Consider the following 20,788-nt stretch of genomic DNA (forward strand, 5'->3'; position numbering starts at 1 on the left):
GTGGGGAGATGATCAGGGAATTACAAATAGCTATTTTTGATAAAATCGTTAATTTGGAGAATGTTTCCAACTTAGCTGCTTTGGTCTTTAATGTATGTGTAGCAGTAAAATCTCCAGCAATCTTAAAGTATTTGACTTCCATTTTGTTACCTCGCCTATTGCCACTAACTGAAATTCAGGCCTTCTAGTGCAAATGTACATTTTCTATTAATACAGACTTGATTAATATTTTTTTGTCATACAGAACACTCCAAGCAGATTCATTGTCTTTGGTAGAAGCTTCTCAGACACATTTTGGTTTATAGAATTGCTTGTAAAGTAGATGCTTGGGGAACAAATTGTTCACATTGTAGCAGCGTTGAATTATGTCCTTTTAGAGCACTCCACTGAGTTCATGGCATGTGATTTAAAAACAATAATGTTAATGTCCGCTGTATACCTGAATTTAAATGTATATATTTTTTGTTATCTACTCTTCCACATAAAATCATCCTGAGAGTTTCCAGTGATAGATAATGCTATTAATGCCTGAGCACCATAGTAAGTCACCATTATAATAGTGCGGGAGTTTGAGATGGGAAAACAAAATTTATCAACGGCCAAGACACCATCAGACACCATAAAAACTAAAGAGCCAAGTGCAGCTGACAAGTATGCCCAGGAGAAGTTGTGAGATGCCAGGCTGACTCTAGCCATGGCTCTCCATGCCATAGTGCCTATTAGTGATATGTATCCAGCCACCATATAAACGAAAGGTCCATGTAAGTACGGAAAAATAACAGAGTAAAATGTGACACTAAATATAGCAAAAACAATAAAGACGCGGACGTTTAGTGGACGTAGGCCGAAGGCAATTGTGTACATCAGATGGGCCAATCCAAACATTACCATGCCTGAAAAAGAAATAAACATGTGTACATGTAAATAGATATTCAAGAATTTATTTGGACAGATATTGTCAACAAACATGAAAAAAAAAACTCTTAATGTTAGAGGCTTGGACTCGGTACAGGCATTGTGCACTGAGACATGTAAGGTGAGTTACAATCATAAAATATGTTTGGCATAAAACAGTATCTTCGTGTCATCCAATGTTGCCCAATACAGAAATACTTCCTTTTCACGATCCATCTGTCCAATGTGAGGACTGTTAACTAAACAGTGAGTTTAGCATTCTAGCTGATCTGATTTGAGAATTTTCCCAACTAGTATAATTGTGGCCTAAACTCACCACCCATTACTGGTTTAATGGACTCATAAGGCGTCTACAGGAAATGGACTAAATATGTGATCATTTTGTGATAAGTGTTTATTCTTGAAAGTTCCTTAGGGACCAGTTCAGCATAGCTAAAGCCACACTCAAATAGTTTTCAAATAGTATATTGTTGTTGTGGGTAAAAAGGATTTAGTAAGTAATGTTAATTTTACCTCAGAACAAATACACTTTTTTTAATGACTACTTAAAGGGATACTATAGGCACCCAGACCACGTCATATCATTGACATGATCTGTGTGCAGTGTCCCTTTCCCCCTTAGCCTTTCAATCTAATACACTGCAGTTTCAGAGAAACTGCAATTTTTATACTGCAGGGTTAAAACTGCCTCTACCAGACAGCCACTAGCGATGCTTCCTAATGTTTCACAGAGCAAAACAGCAGGCGCATTAGGTTTCCCCTAGGCGCGGACATTGGAGGAAGCAGAGACAGTGCCAGAGTCGAGGGGTTTTAGTGTTTGAAGCAGTTAAGTGTTTAAAGGGTTTTTTAAACTTTAAATGCCACGGAGGAGGGGTCAGACTGACTCTTTAATGTTAGGAATACAGCTTTGTATATATTATAGTGTTCCTGTAAATATCTTGAAATTTTTTTGCCTGATCACTTGTTAACCTTCCTTGTTCTGACACCTACTTTTGAAGATATCAATCAAGTATATTGAGTTTTAACAGAGACAGGATAAATACATGAAGAGGAATAATTTTTAAGATCAATCTAAGACCGATGCCCCTAGGGAACAATGTGCCCCTGCCATATAAATATGGCACACCATCACCTCGGTGTGTGGAAAACACCAGTTTGATTCTATTTAGAATACAAGGCCAGCAATTAGCCATTAGAATATTACATTATTATAGGCAGTCCAGTTTATCCAAGAAATTATTAGTATAGATTAGAACCTTGTATTTGCATAAAGCATACAGCGAATAGGTAATAATTGTAATTGTGGAACAATCGCTATTGATCTCTTATCATTCTTACCATAGAGGAAGTAGTCTTGCCAAATCAAGCACAGATCACCGAGGGCTGAAAAGATGAGGCCCAATAAAATTTTTCGAGCATAAGAGTTGAACGTTCCTCCACCAAGGGAATGGACCACAATAAAGAACTCCAGGCTGATGATCGGTAAGCACTTGATAAGAGCACTGTACAGGCTGGGCTCAGAGAGAGGAATCCATAGTACAAAGTAAACAGAGCAACTCATGAAGAAGGGCAGAAGTTTTGATATAGTTCCTCTTACCTATAGTAAAAAACAAACAAAGTTGTGGTGTGGGATAAAATGATAATGACTGGTATATATATTATATCATTGTTCCCCCTCTGTTATCCATTGTTATAGGGTATACAGACATGTTTCTCACTCCCAGAAATTAGACAAAGCATATATATGATATATCTTATTACCTTACCAAGGCCTTCTAGAAATATATTATCTATAGCAATAATAATGTTTAAAGATTATTCTATATAGTAGTTTGTGGTGGCATTGCCCTTTCAAAACGAGACTGCTAGTAGTAGTAGAGCAAATTTGCCATTACTGTTATAGAGGATGGCTTTTGCTAGATCTTAAAGTTAGAGAACCAATGAGTGATGATCACTGTAGTACTCGCATTAAAGGGACACTATAGTCACCTGAACAACTTCAGCTTAATGAGGTTGTTCAGGTGAGAACTATAGCTCCCTGCAGCCTTTCTCATGTAAACACTGTATTTTCTGAGAAAATACAGTGTTTACATTGAAAGTTAGGAACACCTCCAGTTGCAGTCACTCACAGTGAACCAGAGGGACTTCGGAGTTAATGGAGGCATAATATGTCAGCGGAGCATAGGGCAGAACTGTGCACAGCATCCTGTAATTCAGTATCTGCTCCCTCTGCATGCAGACACTGAACTTTCCTCACAGAGATTCATTGATTCAATTAATCTCTATGAGGAGATGCTGATTGGCCAGGGCTGTGTTTGAATCATGCTGGCTCTTCCCCTGATCCGCCTCTTTGTCAGTCTCAGCCAATCCTATGGGGAAGCACTGTGATTGGATCAGGCTACCACATGTCAGCAGACTGCTTGTTTTTCTGAGTCTAACAGCATGCAGATTTACAGCTTCAGGCTTGAATACAGAAAGATTTTTACTATATTTATGGAGGCATGAGGAGCCCAGGGAGGCTAGATGGTGGTGTTAACACTATACGGTCATATATACATGTTTGTGTTCCTGACCCTATAGTGATCCTTTAAGCAAAAAAAATGAATTATTATTTTTCATTTTTCAAAGAAGTCACACTCTATACACAACCAAGTCACCCATGGTGTAAATTCACTGTTGTTACAAAAAATATGAAATGTAATGCAATAACATATGTCAGAATTGGAGAGAAAATTTTAATTTTAGACCTCTTTCCCCTCCTCGAAAATAAATAAATAAACTTTCTACGGTTGTGGTTCTAAATTCAGTCCTTATGCAGTACCAACATATTAGGATTTAGCATTTTCCCAATATCTGTTTCAATGGGAATTTAGTCAACACCTTGATCATCAGGAAGAATGAGAGCTAGTTTGAAAATACATTTTTAAACTTGCTGCCTAGCCTCCTGGTTTATTTGTTTTTATTATTATTATTATTATTATTTTAAGAGTTTGCCTCTCAGGACAGAGTGGGGATTTGAAAAAAAAAAGGGGGCAAAAGCCCTTGTGGACAGCCCCACTCTGATGGATGCCAATGCTCAGTGTTACTGAACTGCTCTCACACGGGCAAAATATACTGTGTTCGTTTAGTGTAGTGCAAGTGCATTTATTGAAACACATACTTACTCTGTGCTTTTACTAAACTTGTCTCCAATACCTCCAGAAGTGGGACACTAAAGTAGCAACCCAGTACTAGAATGTCCCGCAAAATCTGTGATAGTTGGGAATCATTAGAACATTCCAACTTACATCCCTGGTGTTTTTGGCTTTCACCAGTTTGGCTCAGTACTGCTAGCTTGTTGTATGTTACTCTAAGAAGTGTTTTTTTTATTAAAGGATTATTCCCTACAGTGAGAACTCACGGTGAATTCAAAGTAATTTTAAGATTTAAAGTCAAAATAGCCGAACTGCTTCACCTCACTTCGGTAACTAGCCCTGTTAGTTTATACTGTTATGGCAAGATTTCATGTCTTCTCAGGGTGTACATCTACGAATTACCATTAATCAAAGAGGAAGCAGATATTTTAATTTTTTGAGGAACTACAACAAAGTGTTTTTTGGGTATCCTTTAGCTATTTATACAAAAGACTTTCTGGTAAAGAAAGAACTTCCTCTTCCTCTTAGATCAATTATTATTTAACATGTTCCTGTTCTAAAAGAATGAAATAAAAATAAAATTGAATCCCCATGATTAATGATATATTAAATATTGTTAGCGTTATTATAGTTATAGTTTGAAAATTAACGAATACAAACAAAATAGAGATTTCTTTGTTCGTCGATGCACACAATTCTTAAAGGTGCAAGTTTGAGATGTGAATATGAACAGAAGGCTGGTGCAGGTCTTTTCCTGAGAGGAGTGGTCAATCTGGGATTGACCAGTAAGGAAGGTTTCCTGTAGTTGAGGCGGGAGATGTTTGTGGGATGCAAGCACACGCTCCGTATGAGTATAATACAAAGTTAAAGACAAATAAGGCAAGACTATTGGATTCTAGGTCTAATGGTTTTCGGATCTCAAGGAACCTCAAAAGGTCTAAATAACAGGTCTAGGATTTAGGCATTTCCTAGTTCCTCTGGGGATACTGACAACACCTGGGCTGTTGGGTGTGCCTTAAGAGCAACCTACCATGAAATCAAGTGTTAGTGTAATCACTGATAATGGTATATGTTACTTTGTGCGAACTCTGAGAACCATATATTATAGCAAAAAGATCAAATAATATATATTTGTGGTCTTCAGAGAGCTGCTTCTATAACATTCTCTCTCGCTTCACCTTCTTCCACTACTCGTATGTCCTTTTTTAATTCTACAACTTCATTTGCTTCTTCTCTTGCTCCCTGTCTATTTCTTTTCCAGATTGGTTTCTCTAGGCTCTAATCATGGTCTGAGCTTTCATAGACTGACAGGGTTATTCACTTAAGAGAGGATTCAAAGTGAATTTAAAATGTAATGCCAACATAGCCACCTGGAACCATCATAGAAATCAGTAGTTGGGCTACTTTGGTCTTAAATTTAAAATTCACTTTGAATTATCACTGTAGTTAATAACCCAGTGAGGTTTTTCTTTTTTTTTAGACCATCTTTATTTTATTTTTAATTTTTCCACGAAATAGAATAGTGTTAGTAGCGTTGTGAACATTGCATCATAACAAAGTAATAGACAACATTAGTAACCGTTAAAATAGCATCTCGATACAAGGGCTCACAGTTCTCACCTTTTGCCGGTCATGTCTATGTACCACATTAGTCTGAAGTTGCATATAATTCAGGTATACTTGTGATTGGGTATCTCCATATGCCATTAGTGGAAGGGAATATAATGTTGAGGTCTGGCAGTTCGAGTAAGGTTTTTCTGTACCCTCTTGTATGCTGTTGGAGTTATGAAACTGAAATATGCTGATTAGTGATGTTGCAAAACATGAAATTTTCCGTTCGCGAATGGCGAACGCGAACTTCCACAAATGTTCGCGAACGGGCGAACCTGGCGAACTGCCATAGACTTCAATAGGCAGGCGAATTTTAAAACCCACAGGGACTCTTTCTGGTCACAATAGTGATGGAAAAGTTGTTTCATGCCGGAGGGGGATCCATGGCAAAACTCCCATGGAAAATTACATAGTTGATGCAGAGTCTGGTTTTAATCCATAAAGGGCATAAATCACCTAACATGGCTCCCCTCTATATACAGAGTAACATGCATCCCTCTATATACAGTGTAACATGGCTCCCCTCTATATACAGAGGAACATGGCTCCCCTCTATATACAGTATAAACATGGCTCCTCTCTATATACAGAGTAATATGGCTTCCCTCTATATACCGTGTTAACATGGCTCCCTCTATATACAGAGTAACATGGCTCCCTCTATATACAGAGTAACATGGCTCCCTTCTATATACAGTGTAAACATGGCTCCTCTCTATATACAGTGTAACTTGGCTCCTCTCTATATACAGAGTAGCATGGCTCCCCTCTATATACAGTGTAAACATGGCTCCTCTCTATATACAGAGTAACATGGCTCCCTCTATATACAGTATAAACATGGCTCCTCTCTATATACAGAGTAAGATGGCTCCCCTCAATATACAGTGTAAACATGGCTCCTCTCTATATGGCTCCTACTGTCCTCCCCCCCCGGCCCCCACCCCTGCGCGGTGGGTGGGGGCCCTAAAAAACAATAAGGGGGGGACCTACTGTCCCCCCCGGCCCCCACCCCTGAGCGGCGAGTGGGGGCCCTAAATGAAAATCCCCCCCCCCCATCAAAGGTGACAAGGGGTCCCCAAGCCCCTAGTCACCCACCCCTCCGCCCAAATAAAAAAGCCCCTACCTACCCCCCTCACCCTAAAAAATAGTGAGGGGGGAATAAATTTACTACCCTGTAAAGTAAAATTCAACTTACCATTCAACGTCTTCTTTTTTCTAAAATCTTCATTTTTCAGCCCCAAAAAAGGCCAAATAAAAAGCCATCATACCTGTCGAACTTAAAAATAAAATAAAAAACCTGAGCGCAAAAAAAATTCCCGACGAAAAAGAAAAAACCCGACGCTCAAAAAATTAATCCATCTTCACCCATGGAGGGCTCCGCGCAGACTGAGCTCTGCAGGGCGGGGGAAGGCCACAGGGACTTCACCTACCTACACAAAGATGGCGGCGCCCTGAATATAGATAGGGGCAGAAAATACAGATTAATAAATAGGTAATCTGGGGGGCTTAGGGGCATTTGGGGGTGACTAATGGGTCAATTGGATGTAGTGGAGGCGGGAGGGGGGTTAAAAAAAAAACGGGATTCGGCATGACAGTGCCGCTTTAAATTCAAAATGTTCTTAAATTATCTAAATGTAGATATATATATACTCACGCACTGCTTAATATAACGTATTCACTATGACGTAAGCTTAAGCCTGTTTAAATTCAAAGATGTTCTTAAATTGTCTAAGCCTGTCTAAACACTACCAAGTTGTTGAATCTGACTGACAAACCTCATGATAATTTAACATATAAAATGTGCACGTATTAACATATACTCTATTGTTACAATTGTTACTTGAAAAGCATGAGGAATGTCGTTGGAGTACCACATGCTCATTTGTTATACCTCCATGCACTACAAAAATAAAGAATTAAAAAATATATATATATATAAAAAAAATAAAAAATAGAATAAAAAAAATAATAAAAAAATAAATGTATGCAGCTTCCGAATGAATCTAAAATGGATGCTGTCCAGGAGGTGGGAGGGTCTGGGAGGGAGGGTCTGCTGCTGATTGGCTGGAATGTGTCTGCTGACTGTGAGGTACAGGGTCAAAGTTTACTCAATGATGACGAATAGGGGGTGGACCGAACATCGCATATGTTCGCCATCCGTGGCGAACGCAAACACGCCATGTTCGCCAGGAACTATTCGCCTGCGAACCGTTCGGGACATCACTAATGCTGATATCTCATGGTTTGTGATGATTTCATATATTTGACTCTACCCAACTTACAGTTCCCTTTTACTCCTTTTTCTTTTTGTATCGACTTGCAATTTACAAAATGTTCCAATTATCTATTTTATTAGTTTTTTTACATCTTTTGTATATTGTAAATGTTGCTGGTTGTATAGTACATCAATCCAGTGTCCCTTTCAGGCGTTTTACTGAATACTTCTACATGCTGTGGTAATGGAAATTTCTTTATATCTTTCTTCCTGTAAAATATGATTACTGGTTGTCCACTACTGACATGCACCTAGTTTTGATGCACTCAGATATTCTGGCAACACCGAATTAGCACAACATGATTAGCTACCATATTTCTCGGAATATGGGAATATAAAAAACTGCCTGCATCCTATATTTTGCATGTATATTTATAGCATCACTGTATATTAATATTATTATTATTATTATATTTTTATAGCGCCAACAAATTCCGTAGCGCCTCACAATGGGTGGACTAACAAACATGTAATTATAACCAGACAAGTTTGACGCACATAAACAGAGGGGTTGAAGGCACTGCTCAATGAGCTTACATGCTAGAGGGACAGGGCTCGAGTCCTGCAGGAACGCGTGGGAACGGTGTTCCTGAACCTTTTTCACAGCAGGAACACCATTCCCCCTGCAGGCACTAACCAGGGGGCGGGAAAAAATGCCGCCCACAAATGCCCCCGTGATCCCACTGTCATGGGGGGCCACCTGATGGACCCCCCCGGCGGGCGGCTGTCTACAGGTCAGACGCGGTGAGGGAGCTGTGTTCTACCAGCTCTGCTCCTTCGCGCGCCATCTGCTGATGCCGGGAGCTGGAATATGACGTCATATTCCGGCTCCTGGCTTCAGTAGACAGCCTGCGTGGCGTGAGGGAGGAGAGCTGGGAGAACACAGCTCCCTCGCCGCGTCTGACAGGTAGACAGCCGCCGCTTCACTGAAGCCCCACTGGACCCCAGAGACAGGTCCGCGCCAGCTATAAAAGGTAGGGAGGCTGGGTGGACATTTGTAAATGTTACAAATATAAATAATTTGAGTGTGTGTGTCTGTGTGTGTAAGTGTCTGAGTATGTGTGTCTGTGAGTGAGTGTATGTGTCTGTGAGTGTGTGTGAGTGTGTCAGTGAGTATGTGTGTGTGTCTCTGTGGGTGTGTTTGTCTGTGGGTGTATGTGTCTGAGTATGTGTGTGTCTGTGAGTGTATGTGTGTGTCTGTGTGTGTGTGTGTGTGTCTGAGTGAGTATGTGTTCACACATTTATATATGCATACGAATGTATATTTTTTTTTAATTTGTTGAGGAGTCCCACGGACTTGAGCCCTGTAGAGGGAGTAGGGTAAAATTATACAAAAGGTAAGGAAAGTATTAGGGAAGTAGATTGTTAGAATAGTATTCACTGTAGACTTAGTGTGTGTGTTTGTTTGTTTTTGAGCCATTAACAGCTTCATTGATATGCTTTTGTGAAAAAAGTGAGTTTTTAATGATTTTTTTGAAGGAGTAGAGACTGGGTGAGCGTATAACGGAAAATGGAAGGGAGTTCCACAGGAACTGTGCAACCCTAGAGAAGTCTTGAAGGCGAGCATCAGAGGTGGGAGCAGTGAACAGGAATACCACAGGGCAGCCACAGAGCATTAGGGTGTTGCAGGCATGGGGACTATGCTGGCAGACTGCCGGTAGTTCGACACTGCTGTGCAAGGATAAAGAGGCGGGGGGGGGGGGGTGCTTGAAGTCTAATCAGAGCCAGACAGTGACTTACCGGAGTCAGGGATATTTTCAACCACAAAAAAAATAATTTAAAAAAAAAATCTTACAAGGATACTTAAAATCACGTATCTTAGTAAACAAATATGGGGATTAGGTTACACTGTGTGGCCACACTGTGTTACTGTAAAGCCAACCACTTCATCAAACACAAGATATAAAAATGCCAACTGTAATGCCTACTAGTCAAATTGCTTAGGAGAGTTTCTTTAAATGTATGCTTTCCTGCGGCCACTTCCATAGTGTGGTGAAAGTAACCTCGCCACTGGTTTTTGGAGGGGCCTGTTTGCCAGCCTCCTAGCCTGTGACTATGGCCCCTGCAATAGACCTGGCTAAATAATCAGGCTCTGTTCGTGCAATTGGGACTATACGGTTCTTTTACTGAACAGCCGCACGAACCAGAGACCACCTTGGAGCTTGTTAAGCTTAATTGATACAAAATGGTAATCCAGACGTGGACCCCTTGCTCACGGTGCCTAGAGAGATATCAGCTATGCCTCACTGATAGTGACTTACAACAGTGCCGCCATCAGGGGGTGACAACCATAACGGTGCTCTGGCAGTCCTGGGCCCCACTTTCCCTCTCTGCACACATAGATAGTGAATATCGCTATCTATGTGTGCAGCCGCGGGCCCCCGGCTCCCTGTTACCGCAGAGGGGGCCCAGGCAGCACACTGCTTCTCCTCTTCTCCTCTCTGCTAATAACTCTCACGAGACCCGGTTGCCATGGCAACGCTCCACGAGTCTCGCAAGAGTTATTGGAGGAGAGAAGAGAAGAAGCTGTGGGCTGCCTGGGCCCCCTCTGCGGTAACAGGAAGCTGGGGGACCCCCACCGGACCACCAGGGATGGAATCTCCCCCCTCCTTGGACTAAGGTAAGCAGGGAGGGGGGAGAAACAATTTAATTCAATTTAAATTTAAAAAAAAATAATTATGTGAAAATGCCCCTTCCTCCCCCTCCCCCTCCCACTCCCCAGATTGCACATTTACACACACACACACACACACACTACATACACTGACACAACACACACACACTACATACACTAACACAACACACACTAACACAACACACACACACACACACTACATACACTGACACAACACACACACACACTACATACACTGACACAACACACACACACACTACATACACTAACACAACACACACTAACACAACACACACACACACACACACACACACACTGCATACACTGACACAACACATACACTGACACAACACACACACTACATACACTAACACAACACACACACACACTACATACACTAACACAACACACACTAACACAACACACACAGCCTGCATACACTGACACAACAATACACTGACACAACACACACACACACTACATACACTAACACAACACACACTAACACAACACACACTACATACACTGACACAGCACATACAATGACACAACACATACACTGACACAACTCACACACACACACACTACATACACTAACACAAACTAACACAACACACACACACACTACATACACTGACACAACACATACACTGACACAACACATACACTGACACAACACACACACACTACATACACTAACACATCACACACACACTACATACACTGACACAACACACACTAACACAACACACACACGCTGCATACACTGACACAACACATACACTGACACAACACACACACACACTACTTACACTAACACAACACACACTAACACAACACACACACACTACATACACTAACACAACACACACTGACACAACACACACACTGCATTCACTGACACAACACACATTAACACAACACACACTAACACAACACACACTACATACACTGACACAACACATACACTGACACAACACACACACACACACACACTACATACACTGACACAACATGCACACACTACATACACTAACACAACACACACTAACACAACACACACACTGCATACACTGACACAACACATACACTGACACAACACACACACACACTGCATACACTGACAAAACACACACACACACTACATACACTAAGACAACACACACTAACACAACACACACTACATACACTGACACAACACATACAATGACACAACACATACACTGACACAACACACACACACACTACATACACTAACACAACGCACACTAACACAACACACACACACACTACATACACTGACACAACACACACTAACACAACACACACTACATACACTGACACAACACACACACACACACTGCATACACTAACACAGCACACACTAACACAACACACACACACACACTACATACACTGACACAACACACACACACACTGCATACACTGACACCACACACACACACACTACATACACTAACACAACACACTACATACACTAACACAACACACTCTGCATACACCAACACAACACACACTGCATACACTAACACAACGCACACTGCATACACTAACACAACACACACTTTGCATGCACTGACACAACACACACTGCATACACTGACACAACACACACACACTGCATACACTGACACAACACACACACTGCATACACTAACATAACACACACTGCATACACTAACACAACACACTCTGCATACACCAACGCAACACACACTAACACAACACACACACACTGCATACACTGACACAACACATACACTGACACAACACGTGCACACTACATACACTAACACAACACACACTACATACACTGACACAACACATACACTGACACAACACATACACTGACACAACACACACACACTACATACACTAACACAACACACACTAACACAACACACACACACACTACATACACTGACACAACACATACACTGACACAACACATACACTGACACAACACACACACACACTGCATACACTAATACAACACACACACTGCATACACTAATACAACACACACTGCATAAACTAACACACACTGCATACACTAATACAACACACACACTGCATACACTAACACAACACACACTGCATACACTAATACAACACACACTGCATAAACTAACACACACTGCATACACTAATACAACACACACACTGCATACACTAACACAACACACACTGCATACACTAACACACACTGCATTCACTAATACAACATGCACTCTGCATACACTACACACTAACACACTCACTGCATCCACTATACTGACACACACTCTGCATTCGCTACACATTAACACACTCTGCATTCACTACACTAACACACTCTCTGCATTCACTACACATTAACACACTCTCTGCATTCACTACACTAACACACTCTCTGCATTCACTACACTAACACACTCTCTGCATTCACTACACATTAACACACACTCTGCATTCACTACAAATTTACACACACACTACATTCATTACACTGACACACTCTGAATTCACTACACCCTAACACACACTCTGCATTTATTACACACTAACACACACTTTGGATTCACTATACTGACACACACTCTGCATTTACTACACTAACATACACTCTGCATCAACTGTACACACAGCATCCACTACACAAACATCTTGTATTCACAGTACACACACTACATCCACCACAAATTGAAACACTCTGCATTCACTACACATTAACACACTGCATTCACTACACTAACACACACTCTGCATCCGCTACACAGTAACACACACTCTGCATTCACTACACATTTACACACACTCTGCATTCACTGCACTAACACACACACTACATTCATTACACTGACACACTCTGCATTCACTACACACTAACACACACTCTGCATTCACTAAACTATGCACACACTCTGGATTCACTATACTGACACACACTCTGCATTAACTGTACACACAGCATCCACTACACAAACATCCTGTATTCACAGTACACACACTACACCCACCACAAATTGAAACACTCTGCATTCACTATACACAGACACTGCGTATAATACACACACTACATCCACTACAGACACTGCATCCACTGAACGCATTTCATCTAGTACATACAAACACTACATCCACTACACAAACAAACACTACATCACTGTACACACACTACATCCACTACTCAAACACACTCTGCGTTCACTATACACACTGCATCCGCTACACAAACACACACTCTGCATTCACTGCACAAACAGTATCTCATACACACAAACACTACATCCATTACACACATTCTAATCCACTTCCACTATACACACCACATTCAGTCCTGCATCATTGTCAGCGGACTAGGTAGGGCGTGGGCGGGCCCGGGACGGAGGGGGCGGGGGGGCCCAGACCTTGTGATTTGTCAGGGGCCCCAAAATTTCTGATGGCAGTCCTGCCTAACAAGGCTGAAATGATCGGGTTGCTGTGTCTCTCGTCCAGAGGGAACTTGCTGGCATTTCGGATCTGGACTGCCCGTATGGGTGGGACCAGCCTGATATGCTTCAGATATGTTCTCTCTGTAATGGCACAAGATGAGCTAAAACCAGCTTGAGATCAGACCAGGGACCCACCGAAGGGCAGGCTATTTCAGCTGCTACCGGTACTCAGTATACTCTTGCGCCCTGTTTTTTTGCTCTCCATTAATTGATACATTGTTGCAATTTCCACCGTATACCTTGCGTGTAGAATATTTATGTAACTTGACATTTATATTTATATATATATATATATATATATATATATATATATATATATAAAATATATATAAAAGGGAATGCAATATATATATAGTGGGTTGGCTGACAACTTTGTGTTTGCATGGGTAGCAGTAGTATAGCAACCTGTGGAGGCTCATGCATAGAGTCAGCATCCCACCAGTGTTTGTTGCAATAAAAGAAGAAAAATGTCCTTTTAATTATTAGTAATTCACTATCTCTGTAATTTACTGTAAAAAAATTATTTGTAATTCACTATCTCCCCAAACTATGTGAAGATATATTAAAGCAAGTACGTTTCAGCAATTAAATGCCTGCCTAATATACAATATTTATTGTATCTATATGTTCCGCTGAGCCCATTAGGCAACACAAATGGAATTCCACATAGTGACGGGCGCTGCAACAACAGGTTGGTCCCTCCACTTCACTGCAGATCTATTTACTGCCTACAGTGTCACTTTAAGTCTGTCAGTGTCATTCACTAAAGTGTGAGTTGTCTGTAATTCAAAATTAATTACACTTTAAAGGCAAAGTATATGATCAGAAAATAAAGCTAATGTGAAAAATTCTATATTGGCTATTTTGGTGTCAAATTTTAAATTCATTGTGAATTCACGTTCAGTTCTCAACAGTTCACACTTTCATTTAATAAACTAAACAAAGAAAATTCAGTTATTGTAGGAATACTATCAAACACCAGACTGCATTTTATGCTAGACTCCCCCTAGTGGTTCATTATAGAATTACAATTTATAATAAAAGTTAAATATTACCTGCTAATGGCCTACCTTTTCTACCACAACCCATGAAACGGTTATCAGGTGCCCTCCGTTTTATACTACATGCCAACAGTGGCTGATTACTGATCAAAGATCTGCATTTGTTGCAGAACCATTTATGATTATTGATTAGATATTCAATTATTGTAATTAGCCATGGCAACAATTTATTTAGTGCCTATTTATTTTAATGGCAACAGGTATAGCAGAAGACATTATGTTTCCTGAGTCCAAGGACACAGTGTTGGAGTGAGAGGAGGTAGGGATGTGATTTAACCCCGAATCTGTCACCATTTTACTTTTATTAAGAGTTGTAATTCTATTAGTAACCACTAGGAAGAGTCTAGCATAAAATGCAATTCTGGGAGTTGGACTGTGTAGATGCACAGATTAGCTCCTACCATCACACCAATTATATAATTAAAGGGACACTACAGTCACCCAGACCACTTCAGCTCAATGAAGTGGTCTGGGTGTCAGGTCTCTCTAGCGTTAACCATGCCTGATGTAAACATAGCTGTCTTTCGGACAGCCACTAGAGGCGCGTCGCCAATGATTGAGGCATATTATGAGCGTCCATAGGAAAGCATTAAAAAATGCTTTCCTACGGACACTTTCAATGCGCATGCGCATTCGGCGCCGGTGACGTCAGACAAGGATGCTGACATCGGCTGGGGAGGAGAGGTAAGGGAGCCGGGTGGGGGAAAAGGGTGACTAGCTGAAGGGGTTTTAACCACTTCAGCGCCGCTGGAGGGGTACCCTGAGGGTATACCAAGCGGTTTTCCTGACACTATAGTGTCCCTTTAATATAATTTATAAGTTGTGCTTTTCTCCCTGTGAGACTCAAAGCACTTCACAAATTCATAAAACAGACATAAAAGTTGAGGGGTTTTTTTTAATTTATTTTTTGTTTGTTTTTAATTAAAAGTCTGTAATGCTGGGGCCACTTTAATTGGGCAAGGCAAAGAGTTTTAGAATGTGGGGCAGCAAGGCTGAATGCCCAGGAACCTGAGTTTGTCTTTATTCTGGGCACTGATGGGAGGGATTCGTTGGCTGACTGAAGTGAGCAGGATGGAATATATACTGTGTCAGGAGTTCTTTGAGGTGTTGAGGGCCTTGATTGTTTAAGATCAGCAGGCTAATTTTAACATATGTGCATCATTTAATTGGAAGCCAATGTAGGGGATGGAGAACAGGTGTTATGTGGCAAGAGGACACAATTGCATGGATTTAAAGGAACACTATAGGGTCAGAAACACAAACATGTATTCCTGACCCTATAGTGTTAAAACCACCTTTAGCCCCCTTAAAATGTAAAAAAACAGGGGGCAGGGCAAAAGGCCAACTTGGCCAGTCAGCACCTCCACATAGAGATGCATTGAATCATGGAACACGCATGGAGATGCTGAATGGCAGTGCTGCACATTGTGCCCCAGGAAGCACCTCTAGCAGCCATCTACGGAGTGGCCAGTGGAGGTGTCCCTAGAGAGCAAAGTAAATACTGCCTTTTCTCTGAAAGACCGTGTTTGCATGAAAATGAAGGGAATAATTATACTCAGCAGAACAAATACATTAAGCTGTATAGTGTCCCTTTAAGAAAGCAGGTAGTCCTACAGATATAAAAAAAATGGTCATCTGTTGCTGTGGAATCCTTTTCTTGTAGGGCTGCTACCTTTCCTGCATGATGGTCTATGCCGTCACTAGGCATTAAAGCCCTACACTGCATGACAGCATAGACCTTCATGTGATCCTTAAGTGGTTAATCTTACCTGTTAATCTTACCTCAAGCTTTGCTGGTTTGGTACTGTGACTTGCATCCAGGTCTATTCAAACATATTATAAGGTAAGAAATCTTGATTTTTATATTTCTTTCTCTATTTTAGTTCATGTTTTAATCCCGTGGGGCAATAAGATGTCTATGTCCATCAGGAGTTATCCCCAATCTCCTTCCCCCTTGGAAATTTAATTGGAGTTAGCCCTATACAGTGGGGGGAAAAACAGGGCATCCGGGTGGGGGGGCAACAGGGCCATGGCAACGCTCTGTTTTTGCGAGAGTGAACTCTAGCCTGAGCTGCAGGCTGGAGCTCACTCCCACCACTGGAACCGACAGGGTTTCTCCAGTGGACCAGCAGGGGTGGAAAACAATGTCTCCCCCTCCCAGGCCACAGATAAGGAGGGAGGGGGGATTTTTTTTAAGAACTTGTAAAAAAAAGTTATATTTGCTTTGATCGGCTTCCCTCCCCACACACAATCACATCCTACACATTGACACACTGCCCCCATACACACATTGCCCCACACACACATAAATTGCACCTCACACACACACATTGCCACCCATACACACATACTGCACCCCTCACACAAACACTGCCCCCCATGCACACAAACGGCACCACTCACACAAACAATGCCCTTCATACACACAAACTGCACCCATCACATGCACTGCACCCATTATCCCCACACACTGTACCCCTCACTCACACACACTGCCCCGAAACACACAAACTACACCCCCATACACACACTGCCCACTTCACACACACACACACTACACCATTCACACACTACACCCGCCACTGCCACCCTACACACATTGCCCCCGTCACACACACGGATACAATGCAAGCCTCACACACATACACTGCACCCCAGACCTGCACTTCCCTGTTGGCTGTTTGCTACGTCTCACCTAGTATTACAGTGATCCCAGGTGACTCCCCATTTTAATGTATTTATTGATTAATATAGAGATCTGTAATTATATGCTGGCGTGTCATAGACCACAACATGTATTGATTTATTCATTTTCCTTTCAATTTCAATGCCACAAAGGAGAGCAGTGCGCTGTGCAACTCTCTACTAAAAGTAGTAATTAGAAGGGTGAGGCTTATCTACTGAGGCCTTATACCTGGTTTCACTTGGCATAGAATTTCCTACCATAAACGGTCTTTGATGGACCCTTTGAAACCGCAATGCCATTCAGTGAATAGCGTGCTTTCTCTCCGATCTGAAATCTTCACATATTGGCATTACAGCAAACCTTTTGAATATATGTGATCACACTTCCTATTGCACAAAGGTCAAACTTTATCTATTGATTCACAGTCATTAATAGTCGCTGCTCCTGCTCAACCCGTCTCCATGCACAGATGAAGAAGAACCTATGGCATAGGGAGAGACTTTGAAGCACTGCATATGTCAACCATAAAAGACCATTTAAACTATGCTATGGTGGTCGCTTACTCCATTCCCACAGTATAAAATGAACAAGTGCTTTGATGTGAAGGATGTGATTTGTAGGATGTGATGATTTATTTGAACCTGTTGGGGACTTGCCTAATGCTGGTCCCTTTCAAGTAGTTGCTCCTGACAAAGTTTCAAACCACTTTTGGAAAATCCAGACGTTTGGCATTTAGCAATCTCCTACTTGCTACATTTATTATTCTCTGACGTGTTCTGTGCTTGCAGATCAATTATCATTCACGCAATAACATCTATGCATTCTCTGCACATAGATTACCATAAATATATTGAATATCTGGGATCATGACACTTCTTACACCTGTAATAAGATTTAGAACTGAGCTTTAATTTCACCTCCTCCTACAGTGATCATTTGCATGCTGTGTGCTTTTCACTTATCCCTCGAAATGTTTCTCTCCCGTGGCTTGTTCAGAGTAGTGTTACCATGCTCCATTTTCTTCTTGGTCTGCCTCTTAGTTTTTAAATGCCCAAAGCATGTATGTATATCTGAATGTGCATTGTCCTGTTTTACTCTGTGTCACGTTCATTCATATAATTGGTATTGGCAAAGAAAGCAGCATGGTGAGTACTAGGGTCATATTTCTGAGTGACTGTTCAGAATGAGGTTCTATGAATGTCAAACTGTGGATAAAAAAACAAATCACTAATTAAACTGAATCTCAGGTGTGATCATTCTCTCCTTAGTTCTGCTCCTTATGCCAATCATAGACAGTTGTTCTATGCTGCCCATGCCTTGCCTTGATGTTCCGTGCTGTCTTTTTTCCATACCTTGTCACTTGCCAGCTGACCATTTTAATATACCTTTACTGCCATCTATATCCCAGTGATTGCTGTAGGATTCTGGCAATAGTGGTTCCCAGTGCATCATATCCGTCCTCTATAATTGACTTATTAACCATCATACAAGAACTGACTTTACTTTAGCCAATTATGAGAATCTGTCAAACTCTTCCATCAACATTGTTAGCTTGAAAGAACTCATCTACTTATTAGCTAACGGTGGCAATGCCGTGTCTCTTTAATTGGGGAAATGGGGGCTAATATAATGCCAACAAGCACCAAGGCCAACGTGAAAACCTTTTATAATAATAATAATTACTTTTTATTAGTATTATTATTATTGTTACTGTTACAGTATCAGCCTATGTGCATTTGCAATCTGTAAGCCTGCAGAGGTAACAGGAAATACAATTTTAAACGGAAATATAAATATGCAAATATGATGTTTTGCCGGACTCCAGCTTAGAACTCTGAACCCTCATTTGCTTCACCAGTACCAGAGATACAAAATTTAAATACATTTTCTGTTCCTTTAAAATAGAAGGAATATGTAATATAACAAATAGAATATTAAATATTTTAAGTTTAATATTTAGAGATACAGGGTTGGGATTGATTTAAAAAGGCAGATAGTATTTGTCAAGAAATGTTTGTAAAGCTAAACTAGTCCTGAATATAGAAATATTTGGCAACAACTCCCTTAAAAAAATGTCGCTATATCAACATAATGACTTACGGTTGCCAGAGAAGATTTTTTATATCTTGGATTTGGCTCTAATATGTCCATGATTCCTTAGATTCTGTAATGTAGGGTGATAATGCAATCCAGTTGAAGTTGTTACTGCTGTGTGATTTGTAGAATGAATTAATTCAATTCTCTTACACACAATGTGTCTGTTACACTTTAACCTGCCAGCTGTTGGACTGGACTTTTAACTTATCCAAAGTGTATTCTTACTGATAACGGGGTGTCCGACCATCTCCTATCTGGGCAAAGAGCAATGATATGGCTTACTTCAGCTTCAGCGTATTACAGAACGATAACTGTTAGCTTCTATGGAAGTTAATGAGACGTCAATTATAGAGGATTGGATTAGGATTTTTAGTTTATAATTTTTATCGGGCAATAATGAATTCTGTACCATATCAGGCATGGTTTGAGAGTGCTTAGTTTGGTGATGTAGTTAGGGTTAGTATAGGGGCTGGGGTAGTATAAAAACCGAAGGAGAAAGTTACCTTATGTATATTTAAATAACAGGAGTTTTTTTAGTGTTAGTGTCACCCCAATGGCCATTTAAGTGTAAGCTCATCTGCCACGTCAAGGCAAAACCTCTTAGGTGAGTTCTACTCTAACTATTCCCCTTGCTGTCTTCAGCTATAACTATAGTTAAACTATAGTTAAATCATAGTAAAACTATAGTTAAATCATTTAAGCCTTGTGCAACAGATTCCTTGCTTCATAACAAATACAGCTGTGAGAGCGATTTCTGATGTCTGTTAGTTTGCCAGATCACTATTTAATTACTATACACCCCTTCCTGATCACCATGTTTGAATTGTCACTAACACGCGGCCCTGAAGAGGTTAAGCAATCGTTTTATGACAGTCTT

At 40.8% G+C, this 20,788-nt stretch overlaps 1 protein-coding gene across 1 annotated transcript; it reads right to left on the reverse strand.

The window, feature by feature from the left end:
• Window positions 1-90: 90 nt before the first annotated feature.
• On the reverse strand, window positions 91-20,026 carry TMEM86B (transmembrane protein 86B). The gene is made up of 3 exons (XM_063435910.1): window positions 19,915-20,026; window positions 2,254-2,512; window positions 91-893 (listed from the first exon to the last, which is right to left on the reverse strand). The coding sequence occupies exons 1-3, from the start codon at window positions 19,963-19,965 to the stop codon at window positions 466-468; spliced, it is 738 nt and encodes a 245-aa protein (XP_063291980.1). The 5' UTR covers window positions 19,966-20,026; the 3' UTR covers window positions 91-465.
• Between the last annotated feature and the right edge of the window lie 762 nt (window positions 20,027-20,788).

The sequence above is a fragment of the Pelobates fuscus genome, chromosome 11 (assembly GCF_036172605.1).
Source record: "Pelobates fuscus isolate aPelFus1 chromosome 11, aPelFus1.pri, whole genome shotgun sequence".
Classification (NCBI taxonomy): domain Eukaryota; kingdom Metazoa; phylum Chordata; class Amphibia; order Anura; family Pelobatidae; genus Pelobates; species Pelobates fuscus.